Genomic DNA, 16,901 nt, shown 5'->3' with positions numbered 1-16,901 from the left:
AGGCCCAATGCAGTTTGCCACGCCACAAAGTCACAGTGATCCTAGGTCAGTCCACACTTTTATTTCCCTCACTATAGCTTGCACCCCAAGACCAGGATGGAATATGCCAAGGAAGAAGGATACATCTTATCTCCCTCTGAGTTAACCTTTGGGAGGAAAGTGACCGCAACTTCTGTCACCATGCCTTAGTCTGGGGTTTGGTGTCTTCAGAGACTTCTTCCTGTCCCCGCTGCTGCAGCTGCCACATGTCAGCATACACCCCACCTCGGGACAACAGAGCTTCATGCCTGGGGCAAGGAGGAAAGTATAGGGTCCAACCATCAGTTTGACTCCAAGAGTCCTCATCATCAGCCCACAGAGATGACAGGATTGGTAAGGGACAGCTTCTCCAGAGACCCCTGGGACTTCAAAACTGTTTCCTGGCCAATTCAGAGGCCCTGCCCTGTTCATCCTGCTGCATCCCTTACCGTCCTCTCTCCACGATGCAGCCATTCTTGATGACGAGGATCTGGTCAGCGTGGACCACAGTTGAGAGCCTGAGAAGTCAGAGGTCAGTTACCCACCACGCCACCAAAAGTGGGCCCCGCTGCCTGTTGCCCTGGTCTCTCACCTGTGTGCCACTATGATGGTGGTGCGGTTGGCGCAGACTTTGGCTAGAGAAGCCTGGATGGCCCTCTCGTTGGATGTATCGAGCGCTGATGTTGCCTACAGAGAGGACCTGGATAAAACCGCCCCTGCCACCCAAATCCCCAGGGAGAGGAGGATGTAAGCTGCTAGTTGAGGCCTCGGGAATCAAAAAGAACCTTGTTTGCACTTGAGAACTATAATGTGTTTTGTGAAACATGGATTCATGATCTCTCTCCTAGATAGAAAACAGTGCCCGGCAGGAACGGCGTGGGCACAGGCAGGGCAGGAAGGAGGGGTGCGGGCGATACGGGGCCCTCACCTCATCCAGCAGAATGATGTCAGGGGCCTTGAGAATGGTGCGGGCAATGGCGACACGCTGCTTCTCCCCACCGCTCAGCTTCAGGCCCCGCTCGCCCACCTGCGTCTTGTATCCTGGGGATAGTGCCCACCTCCCTCAAGTCACACGGGATACACTTGGTTTCTGTGACCAGATGGGGCCAGGAAGGGATGGAACAGAGGTCAGAGGGAGCAATAGGATTAAACTGGACAGGGGGCGCTCACCTTCAGGGAAAGCCAGAATGGCGTCATGGATGCCTGCAGCCTTGGCAGCAGCCTCCACTTCGTCATTGCCAGCTGTGATGCAGCCGTAGCGGATATTGTTGGCAATGGTGTCATTGAAGAGGACAGTGTCCTGAGGCACGACTCCAATGTGAGACCGGAGGGATATCTGGGTCACCTATGGCCAAAAGACCATATGCCCTGGCCTGTGAGATGCTCCCAGACTTGGGAGGTAGGATGTGCTAGCTGGAAGCACATGAGATGATGTCCTGGGTAACAATCCTGCCACCACCGCCCCAAATCCTAGCTAGCTGTGTGGGCAAATCGCTCAACCTCTCTGAGTTTGTTTCCCCATCAATAAAGAGAAAATACTTTCTCTCCCCACTTCTCTAGATTGCTGCAGATCTTTGTACCCCATACAGCACCATACAAATAATTCCCATGATTCTTTTATTTCTGTAGGTCAGATGATGCTAGAAAGTTTCTTGCCTTAGCTTTTTGCAGAGGTGACATCGCCTTCTCTCCCCGGATGCCCAGCACTTATCATTCTTTTACACACAGTCCCCTAAATTACAGTCTCCTCCCAAACAACCTCACCTGTGAAATGTCCTGTCCATCTATTCGGATGCAACCAGAGCTGACATCGTAGAAGCGAAACAGCAGGCGTAAAACTGTACTCTTCCCTGCTCCAGATGGGCCCACCTGTTGCATTGGAAACAGAGGGAAAACATTCTCAGGACTGCTGGCTTTTACGGCTTTCTCTCCAAGAGGTCACCAATGTCCCTAGGGGCTACCACATTCATTCCTGTGACCCATCACGACAGGGCTCTGACTCCAGAGCCTGGGTCACAAGCTACTACGAAGTATTACCATGTAATACTTCACTGGAATGCGAGAAGCTCCAGGAGGCTGGGCCAAATGGCTGGGTCTCCTCTTACCAAGGCCAGGGTCTGTCCAGGCATCACAGTGAAGGATATGTCCTGCAGGGTCTCCCGCCTGCAAGGAGCAGTGCGCATGGTCAGCAGACCTCCTATACTCCCAGTGCCCCCTTCTATCACCAGAGCTACTAGTGGGCCCAGCCCCTCCCCTGCTTTGGCGCTCTTCCCAGGTAGTGGTGGCTAAGAAGCAGGGATGAGGGACAGGAAGGCAGTGTATAAATGGACAGCGGGAAAGGGAGCTGTGGGATGGCAAAAGAGGAGGGGCTCACCCATCAGCGTAGCTGAAGTGCACATTCTCAAATTCAATCTGGCCCTTCTGAAAGCGAAGGGGCCCTGCTCCAGGAAGGTCCTTCACCTGGGAGAATGCCACCAATGTGTGCCGCCGTTACGGGCCTGGTATTCTCCAGTCATAAGAAACACCATGCAGGTTTCTGCTTCCCAAAACCACACTCCTCTCTCTTCACTTACTTCTGCCTCCTCTTTCAGCAAGTCAAACATGTTCTCCATGTCGATGAAGTTGGTCTGGATCATCCTGCAAAAAGAATGCTGGTTGGAGGTCCTCTGAGGAGCTGGGGAAATAACCATGCACCTGGACAAGTGAAAGCCAGGGATCGTGTTACCTGTAATAGGTGCCGAACCAGTTGAGGGGCATGTACAGCTGGATGATGTAGGTACCAAAAAGCACAAAGTCCCCAACCTGTGGCAATCCAAGTAAGGTGACTTGAGTCACAGGAGGCCTGCAGACTGTCACTCTGCCCACTTCCTGTCATCTGCCTGCTTCTCACCCAGGAGCCTGGTAGCCCAGACGTAGGCCCCAGGCTCCTCTTCCCTGTCCCAGCACAGTTCCCTCACCTGAAGCTTCTGTTCACTGACAAAGTATGCACAAAGCAGGGAGCCAGCAAGGAGCCCAAGTCCAATCACCAGGTTCTGGGTCTGATTTAGTAAAACCAGTGAAGCATTTGACTTCCACTCCAAACCCTGTGGTGATAAGGGAGGGAGAAATGTCACATATGCACTGACCGTCACCAAGTCCAAACCCGGGCCAGGCGCCTTCGGTCTCACAGCCCAATTCTATCCCTCTCAGCCCTGGCAGTTCCACGGGGCCAGGCCACGGCTCTCGGTAGGCCTCCAGCTAGCATCCTCACCTGATATTTGATGATGGCCTCTTGATAGCGTTCCACTTCATAACCCTCCGCATTGTAATACTTCACCTGAGGAATTTAAAGCACCATTGTTGAACAAGGTCACAGTATTCAGCACCCAGATCGTTGCCTCCAGATCCCCACTCCTGCCTTCCTGATTTTAAAGAGCACCTCGCACCCCGTAGCCCCAGCTCCTCAGCAGCCCCGGTGGTCCCAGGCACACTCCTCCACATCTCCATGCCTCACACCAGTGCCACTGGGCCCTCGTTTACCGTCTCAAAGTTTAGCAAAGAGTCCACGGCTCGTGCCCGGGTAGCATTCTCCTGTGTGTTCATATCACGTCGGAACTTTGTTCTCCACTCAGTGACCACAATGGTCAGGACTAGAGAGTGCCAGAATGGAAAGGGAAAAAAGATCAAAACATTACTCCCAACAGCAGAGGCCACATGTATATATCTGCCATTTGCCACAAACACACTGACCCTACACTATAGCCCAGGGACCCAGATCCTGAAGGGAGAATGCTCTAAGCTCTCTGAGGGAAGGGGCTGTGCCCAAGATATCTTTATAGCCTGCCTGAAGCCTCACGTGAGAAAACGCTTTTGGTGAACAAAGGAAAGCAAGCCGCATCCTTGACCCACATCCGTAGTGGGCACCTAATTTGACCAGGATACCCTCCTTGGCCCTCCACCCAGGTTGAGCTCAAGTTCCCTTGGCAGAGGAGCATCCCCATCTACCACATTGGGGAGCACCAGGAGCTTATTCAAGTCCACTAATCTATAGCCTCCCAAACTGGGTCACTCAAGTCAGGGCAGGGCTCATGCCCAAGGCAGTCCCTAAAGAGTTCAGGGAGCTGGTTTTACCAAGTGGCACTCACTGAGGTAAAGACTCATGCACAGGAACACAATGAGGCCAAACCAGGCATTGAAGAACATGCTGAAGTAGATGATGCCAATGATGATATCAGCCAGCGTAGGGATGACATTGAACACCAGGTAGCTGGGGGCAGGGGACAAGTCAAACAACAAAGATAGGTTTAGGGGCTCAGAGCCAGCAACTCTACCTCTTGGAGTTTCGGTGCGGTATTTTGTGTTTAACAGCAACACACTGGAATCAAGCTAAATGCCCCTTAGGAGGTGGATGGCTAAAAGAAACACAGCATTCCCAAACTACAGAATGCTCTAGGTCAATTACAACAAATGAGAGAGACCTTCATGCTTGGATGAGAGTACATTTCCATAATGTTTTATTAGTAAGCAACTCTGAAAATGATGCCTATGTCATGATACTGTTTGTTTCAGGAAAAATCTGCGCAATACCACATTAGTTCTGGGAGTTTGTACATACATATATTTAAAAATATGCAGAAGCAGAACTCAACATATTAAATGAAGTGGGAACCACTGGAGAAGCAAGTGGAATTCAAGAAATTTGCTCTCAGTCTATTATGAGAGCATATGTACATTAATCTTATAATTAGAAAAAAGAGGGCAGAGGGGCAGTTGCTCAGGCTGGGTCTGTTCTCCTGATAGCCCCTCCATCCCTGCTCTCCAGCCTCACCCTCCCACACTCCCTCCCCACGGGCATGGCACCTGAGCAGCCCAGTGACACTGGATGTGCCCCGGTCCACGATCCGCAGCACCTCCCCTGTGCGGCGCCCCAGGTGCCAGCGTAGTGAGAGCTCATGCAGGTGGGAGAAGAGGCGCAGCTCCACCCTCCGGGATGTGAACTGCTGCACCCTGATCCACAGGAATGTTCGCAGGTTGCTCACAAAGCCTGGGGGGAGCCAGGGGAGGTTTCAGTAGGGCTAAGGGGCCCAAGGACAACAGGCCAGCACAGAGATGTGTAAGGTCTGAGAGCACCAAAGGCTTGGGGGAGAAATGCCTGTGGAAAGGTACTATCAGGAGGGGGAGGGGCCAGCACCAACCAGGGTGAGAGCAGAGTCCCTCATACCTGTACTGCCGGTGCCACCCCCCTGGAGGAACTTGAGGAAGACGTAGGTGGTAACAGTCCAGGCCAGGGAGTGCCAAGGTGCCTTTTCAGTCAGCAAGTTTACTATGGAGAAAACAAGTCAAAGCGCACTATGGCCCCTAAGACTCTCTTCAGAAGCAACTGCCCCAGGCACCAGCCATAGTGACCACTTAGCTCCCAACTCTGTCCCATTGCCCTAGGTTAAACACCACCCCTGTCCCAGGCCAATGAAAGACCAGAGTGATGAGCTGGCATTCCTTCTCCCCCTCACCTATGTTCCTATAGAAGATGGGGACCAACACATTCAGGCCCCGGTCTAACCCCATGAGCCCCAGGCAGATGAGCACAACAAGCTGCAGAGCTGGACTTCCCCGAGGCCACAAGTAGCCACTCAGTAGGCGGAGCTTCCTGCCAAGGTCTCGCCAGGTAGACTGTGGTGGCCCCTCTGTTGACTGAAACTAAATAATGAAACACCAGCTCAGAAATCAAAAAGATATACAGTAGTAGAAACCTTCTAGGGAAAATGTACGAGATCACTGCTTCTAGGTATCTTAGACCCACAACTGATCTGTGATGGGATCAGAAAGGCTAACAGGGCACAATCTGAAATTTGAGAAATAGTTTACTATGGTGGGAAAAATGATAACAAGGAATGAAATTAAGACAGATGCTAAGGTTCACAAATATAGGTGTACCTGGCTCCTCTCTACATCTTGATTATCTTCATTGACCCGCAAGGTGTAGGACTGGGGACGAAGTCCAGGGGCCCAGAGCCCTAAGACAAAAAGCCCTCCGGAGACCACATATCGCAGTACCCACAGGCTAAACTGAACCTAGAATGAAACAAATGAAAGGAGACTATCAACCAGAGCCAAATCCCGTTGTTACTACTTATAACAGGGCTGGGGATTAGTGTAGGGCACACTGGTCCTCTTCTAGGGCCCAGGATATAATGCGCTGAAAAAAAGAAATCCACAATGACTCAGCACAGACACACCCCACTAGCCAGCTATCAGCTCCCAGCAGACATCAGCCCCTCCCTTCCTCCCTTTCTTAGTTACCCAAAGCAAGGAGCCAGTATGACCAGACATGATACCCTTCTTCCCAGCTCCAGCCACCCTTGCTTCTCCTCTCCCCATGAGGTCCCTCACCTGCTGGCCCAAGTCAGCCCTTGCCCACCACCACTGTGGGCTGTTCCAAGACATCAGGGACAAGTTCTCGGTTGCAAACGCCACAGTCCAGAAGAGCAGGAGACCCGGGCTGTGACTGAACTTAATCCAGGCGCCCATTGCTAGTTTCTGCCGTGCCTGGCTCCGTTCCTCAATAAGCAGCCCCAAGCCACAGGCACTGGCCAGAGTCCCCAGTACAGAAGCCAGCAGTACGTAACCTGGCAGCGGGGACCCCCCAGCAGTGCCCACCCGGCCAACCAGCCCGGCTAGGGGCAGCGCCACCTGAAGTGTGGCCAGAAGCAGCTGCAGCACGTAGGGGGCAACACGAGGGCCGGCCCTCCAAGACAGCGCGTCAGAGCCACCAGGCCGGTCCCGACGCTTGCAGGGAAGGGCCAGCACCAAGGCCAGAGACCCCAGGGCCATCAGCAACGAAGGCACGAGCGTGAAGAAGAAGCAGGGACTCAGGCCGCCCCTCGTCCAGGCCGGACCTGCGGGCCCTTCGGCCTCGCAGTAGTTGCCCACAGTCACCATGGCAATGCGTGGCCGCCAGCCGAGGATGCGGGGACTACGGGACGGGAGAACCGGACTGGCCTCTCTGGGCGGGGCGCGGACGCCGTGTGTCTCGAGTCATGGAGCCGCGGGGCCCTAAGCCGCGAGGGTCGCAGTCAGGGACGCACGTGGAGCCAGCTACACCGCCGACTCCGCGCACGCGCCGCCGCCACGTACACACGCAGGGCACGTACGCCGTCTCCGCCACTCGGTCCCTCTCCACTGCCCGCGACCCTCCGGCCAAGTCTGGGCCCACAGGAATGTTCAGCGTCCGGCCCGAGCTGCTCCTGTCCGCAGCAGCCCCACCCACCGGGACCGCCCCCATTCCTTTCCCAGAGTCCCCATTGGGCAAATGTCGCCAAAGGGGCGGAGAGAAGTGATCCCCACGGAGAAGGCAAAATTGACCCCGGGATCGGCTTGGTCACATGCTCAGAGCGGGAAATATGACCGCTGGTCTGGTTGGAGACTTTGACCTCTAAGGAATCATGGATCGGAAATGGCCCGTCTGCTAGCCAGCTACATCTGAGCAACCTCATAGGCCCTCTTTTCTACAGGGCTCGGCCCGGTCCCCAGCTACCTGGAGGGATCATAAAAACCCCACTCCGCTTGTTCCCAGAACCTAAGCCGCAGGAGACAACAAGGCCGACCCAGTCAAAGTCCCTTCTTTATTAAGGGTCAAGCTGTACACGGTCCCGACTCTGTTGCGCGGTGAGTTAGGACAGCACAATTCACCTTTCAAACGCAGCGGGCCAGAGCTGGGTGAGGGGTGGGGCGGAGGGGGGGTAGGAGCTGGGTCCCAGCATGCAATGCGGCAGCCCAAATCCTTGGGCGAAGCCATCCTGTCGCCCCTCCATCCCCCTCTAGGGGACAGCAGAAGGCAGGCCAGAGCTCTCTTGCTGGGAGGTAGCCAGCCGAGGGCCCACTCCAGCCCAATCCCTTGTGCAGGTGGTGGCGGGGGGGGGGGGGGGGGGGCGGGGTACAATAAGCAGCAATGGGGGCCTGGAAGGCCTCAGTCTCCCAGAGGCCCGTTCTAAAAGTTAAAGAGGGCAGCAAAGAATTTCCATCCTGCTCTTGCACCTTAGAAATCTTCCTTTTTAGTGTCAAAAGATAGCGTGAGGGGAGCTGGGAGCTAGGGCCTCCACGCCAACGCAAAGCAAAAGGTGAACAGAAGGGGAGCAAGCGAACAGAACCAGGGCAAGCGGCACACATGCCAGTGATGTGCAGGAAGCAGGAGAGAGGTAAGCAGGCTGCAGCGCTGGGAGAGAACTGGAGGTGAGGTAAGGACCACAGCCTGAGCTGCTCATCTGTTCAGGGTAGAGGGAGGGAGGCTACAAAGGTTGAGGGTCCAGGCCCAGCCTCCTCACTCCACAGTTGGCACAGGTTCTCCCTGGTTGGCAGCTTCTGTGGTGGGCAGTCCTCTGGAGACTTGCAGGGGTGGGTGCAAAGGTGGCAGTACTGGGGGCTGGGGACCAGTTTCTAGCACCACACTCTGAGCCAAGGGGTTTCTCGCGTGCCCTGGTTCCTAGGCCCTCGATTTCTCTCCTGGGGCTGTGGCGAGCCCAGTATTGGCACCTCCCTTGGCCAGGCACGGACACATAAACACCACACGCGTGGAGCCAGGCAGACTCAGAGAAGCCCTCCATGGCAGGCGGACGGGATGGCAGGGCAACACTGGCCTCCATCCTGGGGCACAGGGACCCTTCTCAGCTTTGCCTATACCTGTGGAGAGAAAAGGGTTGGTAGTGGAGGTAGTCTACCGGACAGAAGCCTGGAGATAAAGGAAGAAGAAAGCTTGATTCTTGGAGAGGTAAGCGAAGGAAAAATCAAGCCCTGGATTTCAGAGCAGGTGAGGGAAGAAAGGGGAGTGTATTTTGGAGGGGAAGATGCAGTATCTCTACATGAGAGGCCTGTCTCCCTTCACATTAGAAGCTTTGATCTCAGCCTGGGAGTTACTATTTTTACCAGTTGTTCTTGGGCTCTGGAGTCCTTACCTTATGCACTTGAGGGGGAAGTTCATCCTCCGAGCCCTCCTCGGGCACAGGCTCTGGGTGCCTTGATGCTGACTGCCCATCTTCAGCCCACCCTCCAAGGGGCAGCCGAGAGAAGTGAGAGGAAGCCCGGGGCACTGTGCCAGGATCTAGAGACACAGTAGCCATACTCTTAGAATGAATACAAACAGGAATGAAGAGAAGGGTTCTGGGGCTGCCCAGGGTGAGGGTGGGGAGGGGTTAGTCTCCTGGGCCTGGTCCCTCTGACTTCCTTCCCTCCGAAGCCCTAAAAGAACCACCCTTCCCTGAAGGTTGTGTCCCGTACGCCCACTGGATACCTGTGATGCCCCCGTAGCGCCTCTGGAAGCCCCCCTGCAGGGCAGTAGTCTCAGGTGCCCCAGGCCGGGGTGCAGCACAGGGATAGCTGGCAGAGCGGGGGATAGGCTGGGGGGCCCGGGCGCCTTCTCCCCCCTCTTCAGGGGCACTCTCCCCACTCTCATCACTCTCGCGGCGGTGCCACACGTGCCGCTCAGGTTCAGCCTGGGCCTGCTGCTTATGGAGCTGAGAAGGTGAGGTGGGGGGATGCCATTAAGTGGGAACAGAAGGATAGCTGAAGCAGGTGCTCCCCACCATGGTATCAGCCAGTTCCCATCACTGTCCCGAGTACCTATTATATTAATAGTGTGTAATGTACGTATGATGTTTGACAGGGTAAATTCTTAGCAGACCTCTGAAACGAGCCTATACACAGATTATAATGGCACTCATTGTACCTAGTCATTTGATTCAAGAACACATTGCAGATCTAAGTGCCAGGCACTCTTTTAAGTACCAAGGATATAAGAGTGAACAAAATAGACAGAACTCCCAGCCCTTGTGGGGCTGGGAGGGTAGGAAAAGGATGCAATAAACAAATAAATAAGGAAAAAATACAATGCCAGATGGTGCTAAATGCTATGGAGAAAAATGTAGCAGGGAGATTCGAAAGGGTGGGCAAGGGAGGCTTTTACTCAGGGTGGCCAGTGTTGGTCTCATGGAAAAGGTAAGAGCAGAGATCTGAATAAAGGGAAGGAGGGAGTCATATGGATATCTCAGGGAATTGAATTCTTGGCAGGGGAAACCATCAATGTGTAAAAGCCCTGGATGAGGGTAAGCTTGGCTAAAAGGATGTAAGAAGGTATGTGTGGGAATGAAGATTGCAGAGCAGCTATATGGCAGAACAAGGATTTGAACCCACGTCTCGCTTTTCCACGGGTAAAACCCTCTATTTTACTCTTCAACCGCCACATTGGTTCTATGGCCCTGCTCCGTGCTGCCCACTCACCTGGTGCATATAGAGGGCGTGCAGGCTCATCTCAGTGGACGCGTACTCCGACAGCACCAGGCTCTGCAGCTGCCCTTCCCACACGCTGCTCCCGGAGCTGGCTGTCCTGGCATCCGCCCTGTCTCCCCCAGCACAGACAGGCAGCACGCATCAACATTTTTGAGACCCACAGAAGTTGCTAGGTGCTACTGCCATGCCCTCCCATCTTGGCCCACCTCTACTCACCCAGAGCCTGTCATGGTGCTGGGAGCCCGGCCCGTGGGAACCTGACCAGGTTGCAAAGGGGAGAAGGAGCGTAGGGCAGAGGCGACTTCAGCTCTGTGCCTGGAGCCCTGCAGGTCTCTGGGTAGTGGGGGGCCCCGGCAGGATGAGCCAGCTACCACATTTGCAATAAGGCTCAGTGGCTATGAAAGAAAGGGGTGAGCAGAATTCTCAGGGCAGGAGGGAGGCCTCTGGGGCCCCCAGAATTCTGCACATCAGGACTCAATAGCACGGACTGAACAGACAGAACCGTAGGGTGGGCCCTTCCACCCCAGGCCTAGTCCTCAACTCCAGCTCTGGGAGTCCACTGTGCCCAGCATCTCCCAGTCCCTAGGGACATACCTCAGACTCAGATTGTAAGGACTGGATGGACGTAAAGAGGGCATTTTCAGGAAGCAGACCCCCCTGGGCAAGGCCAGCAGCTGCTCCGTCCCGCTGAACCTGCTCCTTAAGGAAGCCGAGGAAGGCCGTGCTCTCACGTGGTGGCTGCCAGCCAGGGTTGGTGATGGCAAAGTGCATGAGTGACAACTCTGTCTTCCCATCCTCGGCTTGCTGGTACACTGAGGCCTCGGTCTGCCCAGCGGATAGCCACTGCATAAAGGAGGCTGCAGTGAGTGAGACTGTCCTCTTACGGGAACCCTTTTTGTACATTTCCTGCTAGGAAAGGGGAAGCTCATCCTCCAGCAAGGCTTTGCCCCTGGAGAACAGAGACTGCAATGCACTGCTGTATCTTATCCAGGGTCCTATCGCCCACCCCAGAGGAGGTCACATGCTGGGCTAATTGCTTAGCTCGTGCTTTTCTCAAGGGAGCTTGGCTAAGGGTACAAGTTTAGGGCTCAAATCTGGCCCATGCTCCTGTTTACCAAGCAGTGTATGCCTTGGTACAGGGCTGCCAAGAGATAGGGCTGCCTTTTTGTGATGTGCTGACTCAGAAGGGATGTTTTTTTTACAGTTTGCCCAAAGACACTATGTGCCAGCACCACCTCTGGCCACCTGCCCCCATCCTCTCCCAGTACCTGGGGATGCCCATGCTGGCGAACATCCATCTGGGCAAAGGAGCAGGTATCTCCAACACCGACGACCTCCACAGTGAAATTGCGGAAAAAGTCTATAATCTCCAGGGCCCGTGGGCGCAGACAGAAGATGAGGATGAGGGGTGTGACAATGGGGCTCAGTAACTCTTCCAAGATGAATACCTAAAAGGGAGGGGACCAAGGTCACAAGAGAGCAGGAGGGATCCCAGCCCTCACCACCGAGCTATCAGCCAGTTTCTAGCAGGCCCTAACTCCAACTCCACTCACTGCCTTGTACTGGAAGAGCTGGGCAAACTCGTCCCGGGTCTGCGAGCGGTGGGCATTACCCTGCCAGTGGTCAGGCATGTAGTGGATGTGAGCGAGGATCACGCGGAGCAGCTGCTCAGGGCAGAACACCATGTGCTGGTCCGGGATAAAGGACCTATGGGATCAGGGTCATGGTGAGATGTCAGCCTTTCCCAGGAATGCTAATCTGCTTGCTCCCACCTGCTGCCCTGCCCACCTGCACACAGTCACGGTGACCCCCAGGAGTGTGATGGTAGTGAGGACATGTTCCACAGCCAACACATCTTCATCGTAGATGGTGAGGGCAATAAGCACGGCCAGGATGGAGCCAGCGAAAAAGGCACCATTCTTGGCCAGCAGTGTCAACGGTGGTGACAAGAAGCAATTCATGTACTTGGAGGCAGGCTTATAGCCACGGCTGAGGCGGGACTGCAGCTCGTGCTCCAGCTCATTGAAGTGACGGAGGTAGCAGCGACCATAGAGTGACCAGCAACGTGCTCCCAGGGCTCCTGGCTCTCGCTTCAGCACCTCGGCGTAGCTGAAGAAGGCATAGAGGATCTGCCAGATAAGGATGAGGGGGCACAGCAGGAAATTGGCAATGCCAATCCACAGGATGCGATTGCTGAGGCGCTGGGCTAGCTCTAGCCGTTGCCCCCCACGTTTGTATTCAGCCTTGAGGCTCCATTCATTGAGAAAAAGAGAGCCAGGTCCCCAGAAGAGAATCAGCTCAAAGTTGTACTTGAGGCCACGGGTGAAGAAGACAGCCTCCCCGAGGCCTGGCAGGCGGAAGCGCAGGGGCAGGAGGGATTTGTTCACCAGAGCAACCATGTAGTTCTGGAAACGGAGGATGCGATGGTAGATGTCCAGTTCTGTCAACTCGCGCTTGTGGATACAGATTTGGTGCTCTTTCTGGGTCTGCACAATCCGGGCCTGCACTTCCTGCCATGTGCAGTATGGAAGGGCAGACTGAAGGGTGGGGAAGAGACAAGGCATAAAAGGTGAAGTTGTTGCCTCGGCCCCTCGCCATTAGCTGTGAGGCTTGGGGTCTTGTGCTTAGCTGAGTGGAGCCCTTAAGCAGATGCCCCCTGATCTGCTAATGACGGCTGAGGATGCCTGATGCCCAGGACTACACTCCACCCTACCCAAGCTGTAATAGACATCTTGGGCTGTGGTGCTAACCACCCAACTTCCCAGTCTCACCATGGGGATGCGCAGAGCATGCAGGTAGAAGGAGTGGATCTCCCAGTAGCAGCAAATATTATAGATGAACTTGATAAGCCGGTGGACCCAGAAGACACCAGCGATGACCAGGATGGTGATGAGGGAGCCATTTTCCTGAATCCTGGAGGGGAAAAAGAAGAAGAGAGGTGCCCTTAAAGAGTCTTGGCAGATATGCTGCTCTCCTGAAGGATTTGGCAAGGCTGAGCCTGGGTCTCTTCTAGGGAATGTGTTACTGCCTCACACTCCACTCCATTCCCCACCTGCTAGCAGAACTATAGGCTCTAGTGCCTTCTGACCTATGGCCCTTACCTGGCACTACAGACTTGGGCAGGAAGAAAGGCATCTGGCAGAGTGACCTTGACCGGCTCGGTAGGATGAAGACTGTGGTTCACCATCTTATTGGCAAATAGGATGTCGTACTCCACACAGCTGACCAGGAAGGTGGTGAAGGCAACCACAAAGAGGAACTGCCTGGGGAATTGGGAGGAGGGGGTGCAGTTCGAGAGTCAGAGAGGCACCAGTGAAATACATGGGAAAGAGGAATCTAGAAGCAGCAGCAGACTAGGGAGCAGCCTCTGGGAAATGGAGGGGCCAGAGAGCTCCCAGTGGGCTCTCTCTATTGCTCAGCCTCAGGGGACTGTCTCAGACACAAAAGAGCTCCTATTTTTTGCTCTTAGCCTCAGGCCCTACAGAAAGAATCAGCTCACCCCATAGTAATCTCTGCCAGCTTACTGGACTCTTTCAAGTCTTATGATTGTCGTTTCTGGTTCCTTGTCCCTGATTTCCTTTTGAGATGGTAGTTAGTAGCCCTTTGGGGATTTGAACTCTTCTTACTGAGGGACGTTTTCCCAACCCCAACCCTTTGACAAGGCCATATGGGTCCTTCCTCTTTGAAGACTCTCTGTCTAGCAGCCAGCCTAAAGTGCAACCAAGGCAGAACAGAGCCATTTTTAATTAAGTGGCTGGTGTCTGACTGAACCTGCCCATTCCGTTGGAGTGTTGATGACATGATTAAGTCTGAGTTCTCTTTGTGGAAGAGATAGGACTTGGAAAGCTTTCCTAAATATAGGAAATAAAAAAGGTGAAGGCTGTAAATTTTGATGTCACACCCAGTTCCTGAACTACAGAGGTTTGTAGAATTTTTAGCCTAGGACTGAGTTGCATTGGCAAGTAGGGCCAGGGATGAGCTCAAGCAGAGGAAAGACTGAGATGTATTCCTTCACCAAATCATCCATCTCTTTTTATACTTACATGAGCTCAAAGATCTCCCCGATGAACATACAAGTGAAGCCATTCTTCTGGTGTAGGTTATAAACGTGTAATTCTTAAGAAAAAGTAGTCAGTAGAGACAGCAATTAAGAGCACTTTGGTGTAACACAGCTGAGCTTACGTCTTGGCTCTATGACTTTCTAGCCGTGTGACTTTGGCCAAGTTACTTAACCTCTCTGAGCTTTCGTCTGCAGTGCTATATAGGGGATAACAGCATCTATCTCATAGGATTATCAGGCTTCACATAATGCATGTAAAGCATTTAACACAGAGCTGACACAGAATGAGTCAAAAGACAATAATTATTATAGTTATTAGCATCCCATCAAAAAGGAGGCTCACCCTTAGAGATTCCTTGTAAATTAACACCACAAAGTGAAAAGCATATAGCTCTTGGTAAATGTGGGGTATTGTTATTTATGATGATTATAATTTCCCAGCCTCTTTCAGCCTCAAAAAGAGTTCCATCCCCTTTCCAGGGATCAGAGTCAAACCCACCCCAATTTCCCATCAGGAGCCTGGCTTAGAGAGGGGCTAAAGGTCCCACAGCTCCAACACAGAGATGCAAAGGATATTCGAGAGAAGAAAAGGTCAAGGTTTTCGATGTGGTGCCAAGGTGCTGTAGGCACAGGAACAGAGATGTCAGAGCCCCTCGCTCCCTCATTGCTCCTCCACCAATTCTCCCCCATGCCCCAGCTCTGGCCGTCATGGCCAAGAACTCACACTTGCTCCCCTCAGGGACGTGCACCAACAGGTCCTCTTCCCCTGGGGGTGAATCACTGTAGGAGGCCTCTAGGCGCTGGTATTCAGTGTCAAACTGCGCCATCACCACCGCCCCCTGTCCACCTTATCCACCTGCCGGCAATGAGGAAGAAGGGACCCAGGGTCAGCCCCTGGTGCTGCTTGTCTGCTGCCCTGCCTACAAGACCAGGAGCGAGAAAGAACCCTTGGGCTTAGTCTCCACTACCAGTCTTTCTTGGCTCAAAGGCAGAGGAGGAGCAGTAACGAAAGGACAGCAAGCTCAGGGATTGGGAGCCCTTAACTGACCAATAAGGTCAGTCATTCCCAGAGCCTTTACTGAGTGTCTACTGAGGCTTTACAGGCCTGAAGCCAGACCATGCCCCTTTGGGGAACTGGTTTCATTTTCTATTCTGTGGAGAAAAGGGGCCCTCCCCATACCCTCCTGGAGACTCTGTTCTCCCAAGAGACTAGCAGTTTAGAAGCACTTTGTAAACAAAGGTTTGAAATAAGCACATGGCCTTACCAGCTCCATGGACAGTGTCTGCTCCGCTCCAGCCCTCAATGCCCTGGCTCTGCAGCTACTGGAGGAGAAGGTGTCAGGCCCCAGAGAGTGGGTAGTTGGGACAGGAAGAAAGCTAACCCTCCCGCCCTGCCACCCCTCACTTAGAGGAGGCAAAGCATGGGACAGGCGGGCAGCAGTAGGAAAGAGCCACCGTTCCAGCCTAGGGTGATGCACACTTCCTCTGATAGTACTATATACAAGGCCACTCATTCAACTGGAGGATCCCAATAAGTGGCTATTGAAACTGTGAAGACTTGAGTCAGTATGGGCCTGAGGTTGGGAGGCACCCCCCCGCCCCACCCCGACTGTCTGGATTGTCTCTATTGCTCCAGCTCAGCCTCAGAAATCAGGCCACTCAGGGTCTAAAAAGCCCCAAACCCAAATCCAAGAAAAGAGTGTTTACTGAAGAAAACCTTTTTGGTTAACTCCCTGCTTCCCTAGCACCGAAGGCCCAGCAGGCGGGCATAGGTCCTGGATGGGAAGTGCTGACTGGATCAGTTCCTGGGTGAACTCTGTGTTCCTTAGATCCCTGGAGCAAGGCATGGTCTAGGTGACATCAGTGCAGACCCTGGGGCCATGGAGCATGGCCCAGCCTGGCCCAGGTGAGATTCCCTGGATTAGTGAAAGCCCTGGGTCCAAAGGAGCTGACCCAGACCTCAAGGAACTCACCACTCACAGGGGCACTGTGGACCCTGGGCCCACGGAACCCCGAACAGCCGTGGGATCGGTGGTTCCTGCGGATGTCGGAGGAATAAAGCCAGTCCGACGGCAGATACCCCAAGTGGGCTGGGTTGCCTCCCTACACCCAGACGCCACGACCTGAGACCAGCGCGATCCAGGGTCGCCCGTCCCCAGGCCAATGGCTTGGCTCCCAGCAGCGGACAACCTCGCGCGCGGCCCCGCAGCCCGCGCGCGCCCCCGCCCGCGCGTCCTGGCTATCAAAACATTTCGGCTGCGCGCCTCCGCCCTGCCCGCGGCGCCCCTTCCCCCGTTACCCGCCGTGAGCTCACTCAGGGCTCCGTGAGCACCCTTGGCCAGGCCTGGCCCGGGCCCTGAGATACCACTAACCGGTCTTGCGTTTCACCTCAGGGACAGTGACCCGGGTGATTCCAGGGGCTCCGACGGCTTCGTTGGGCTCGGCCCGACCTAGGGCGCTAGGCCTGGCGTCTGTCACTCACTGTCACCCGCAGCAAGGCTGACCAATGAGCATAAGGGGTGGAGACACGAGGGCCAATTCTCGGCTTTGGGAGCGGGACTAAAGG

At 54.3% G+C, this 16,901-nt stretch overlaps 2 protein-coding genes and 1 long non-coding RNA gene across 13 annotated transcripts; 1 reads left to right on the top strand and 2 right to left on the bottom strand.

Moving 5' to 3' along the window:
• Positions 1-42: 42 nt before the first annotated feature.
• Positions 43-7,284, bottom strand: ABCB6 (ATP binding cassette subfamily B member 6 (Langereis blood group)). 2 transcript variants are annotated; one of them, XM_016156813.2, is made up of 19 exons: positions 6,388-7,284; positions 5,932-6,069; positions 5,508-5,694; positions 5,219-5,320; positions 4,858-5,041; positions 4,143-4,264; positions 3,538-3,647; positions 3,269-3,334; positions 2,976-3,101; positions 2,744-2,820; positions 2,592-2,655; positions 2,393-2,478; positions 2,124-2,181; positions 1,783-1,887; positions 1,189-1,363; positions 947-1,059; positions 611-705; positions 468-536; positions 43-287 (listed from the first exon to the last, which is right to left on the bottom strand). In XM_016156813.2, the coding sequence occupies exons 1-19, from the start codon at positions 6,934-6,936 to the stop codon at positions 176-178; spliced, it is 2,538 nt and encodes an 845-aa protein (XP_016012299.1). In that variant the 5' UTR covers positions 6,937-7,284; the 3' UTR covers positions 43-175. The 2 variants fall into 2 exon arrangements, with proteins under 2 accessions (XP_016012299.1, XP_016012300.1); XM_016156814.2 differs by lacking the exons at positions 43-287; positions 468-536; positions 611-705; positions 947-1,059 and having other exon boundaries at positions 1,320-1,431.
• Positions 7,285-7,597: 313 nt separating this feature from the next.
• On the top strand, positions 7,598-12,430 carry LOC118613673. Its single transcript, XR_004955657.1, has 2 exons — positions 7,598-7,662; positions 11,480-12,430. It is a non-coding gene; the product is annotated as an uncharacterized LOC118613673 (long non-coding RNA).
• Positions 7,605-16,828, bottom strand: ATG9A (autophagy related 9A). 10 transcript variants are annotated; one of them, XM_016156817.2, is made up of 16 exons: positions 16,708-16,828; positions 15,601-15,658; positions 15,060-15,191; positions 14,912-14,955; positions 14,319-14,383; positions 13,377-13,538; positions 13,047-13,188; positions 12,064-12,812; positions 11,829-11,982; positions 11,544-11,723; positions 10,870-11,118; positions 10,492-10,670; positions 10,267-10,384; positions 9,281-9,503; positions 8,946-9,091; positions 7,605-8,673 (listed from the first exon to the last, which is right to left on the bottom strand). In XM_016156817.2, the coding sequence occupies exons 3-16, from the start codon at positions 15,160-15,162 to the stop codon at positions 8,668-8,670; spliced, it is 2,520 nt and encodes an 839-aa protein (XP_016012303.1). In that variant the 5' UTR covers positions 15,163-15,191; positions 15,601-15,658; positions 16,708-16,828; the 3' UTR covers positions 7,605-8,667. The 10 variants fall into 10 exon arrangements, with proteins under 10 accessions (XP_016012303.1, XP_016012306.1, XP_016012304.1 ...); XM_016156820.2 differs by having other exon boundaries at positions 16,724-16,810; XM_016156818.2 differs by having other exon boundaries at positions 16,635-16,803.
• Positions 16,829-16,901: the final 73 nt, after the last annotated feature.

This window comes from Rousettus aegyptiacus, unplaced genomic scaffold (assembly GCF_014176215.1).
Source record: "Rousettus aegyptiacus isolate mRouAeg1 unplaced genomic scaffold, mRouAeg1.p scaffold_m13_p_2, whole genome shotgun sequence".
In the NCBI taxonomy this organism is placed as follows: Eukaryota; Metazoa; Chordata; class Mammalia; order Chiroptera; family Pteropodidae; genus Rousettus; species Rousettus aegyptiacus.
This window is presented reverse-complemented; position numbering and strand designations above follow the sequence as displayed.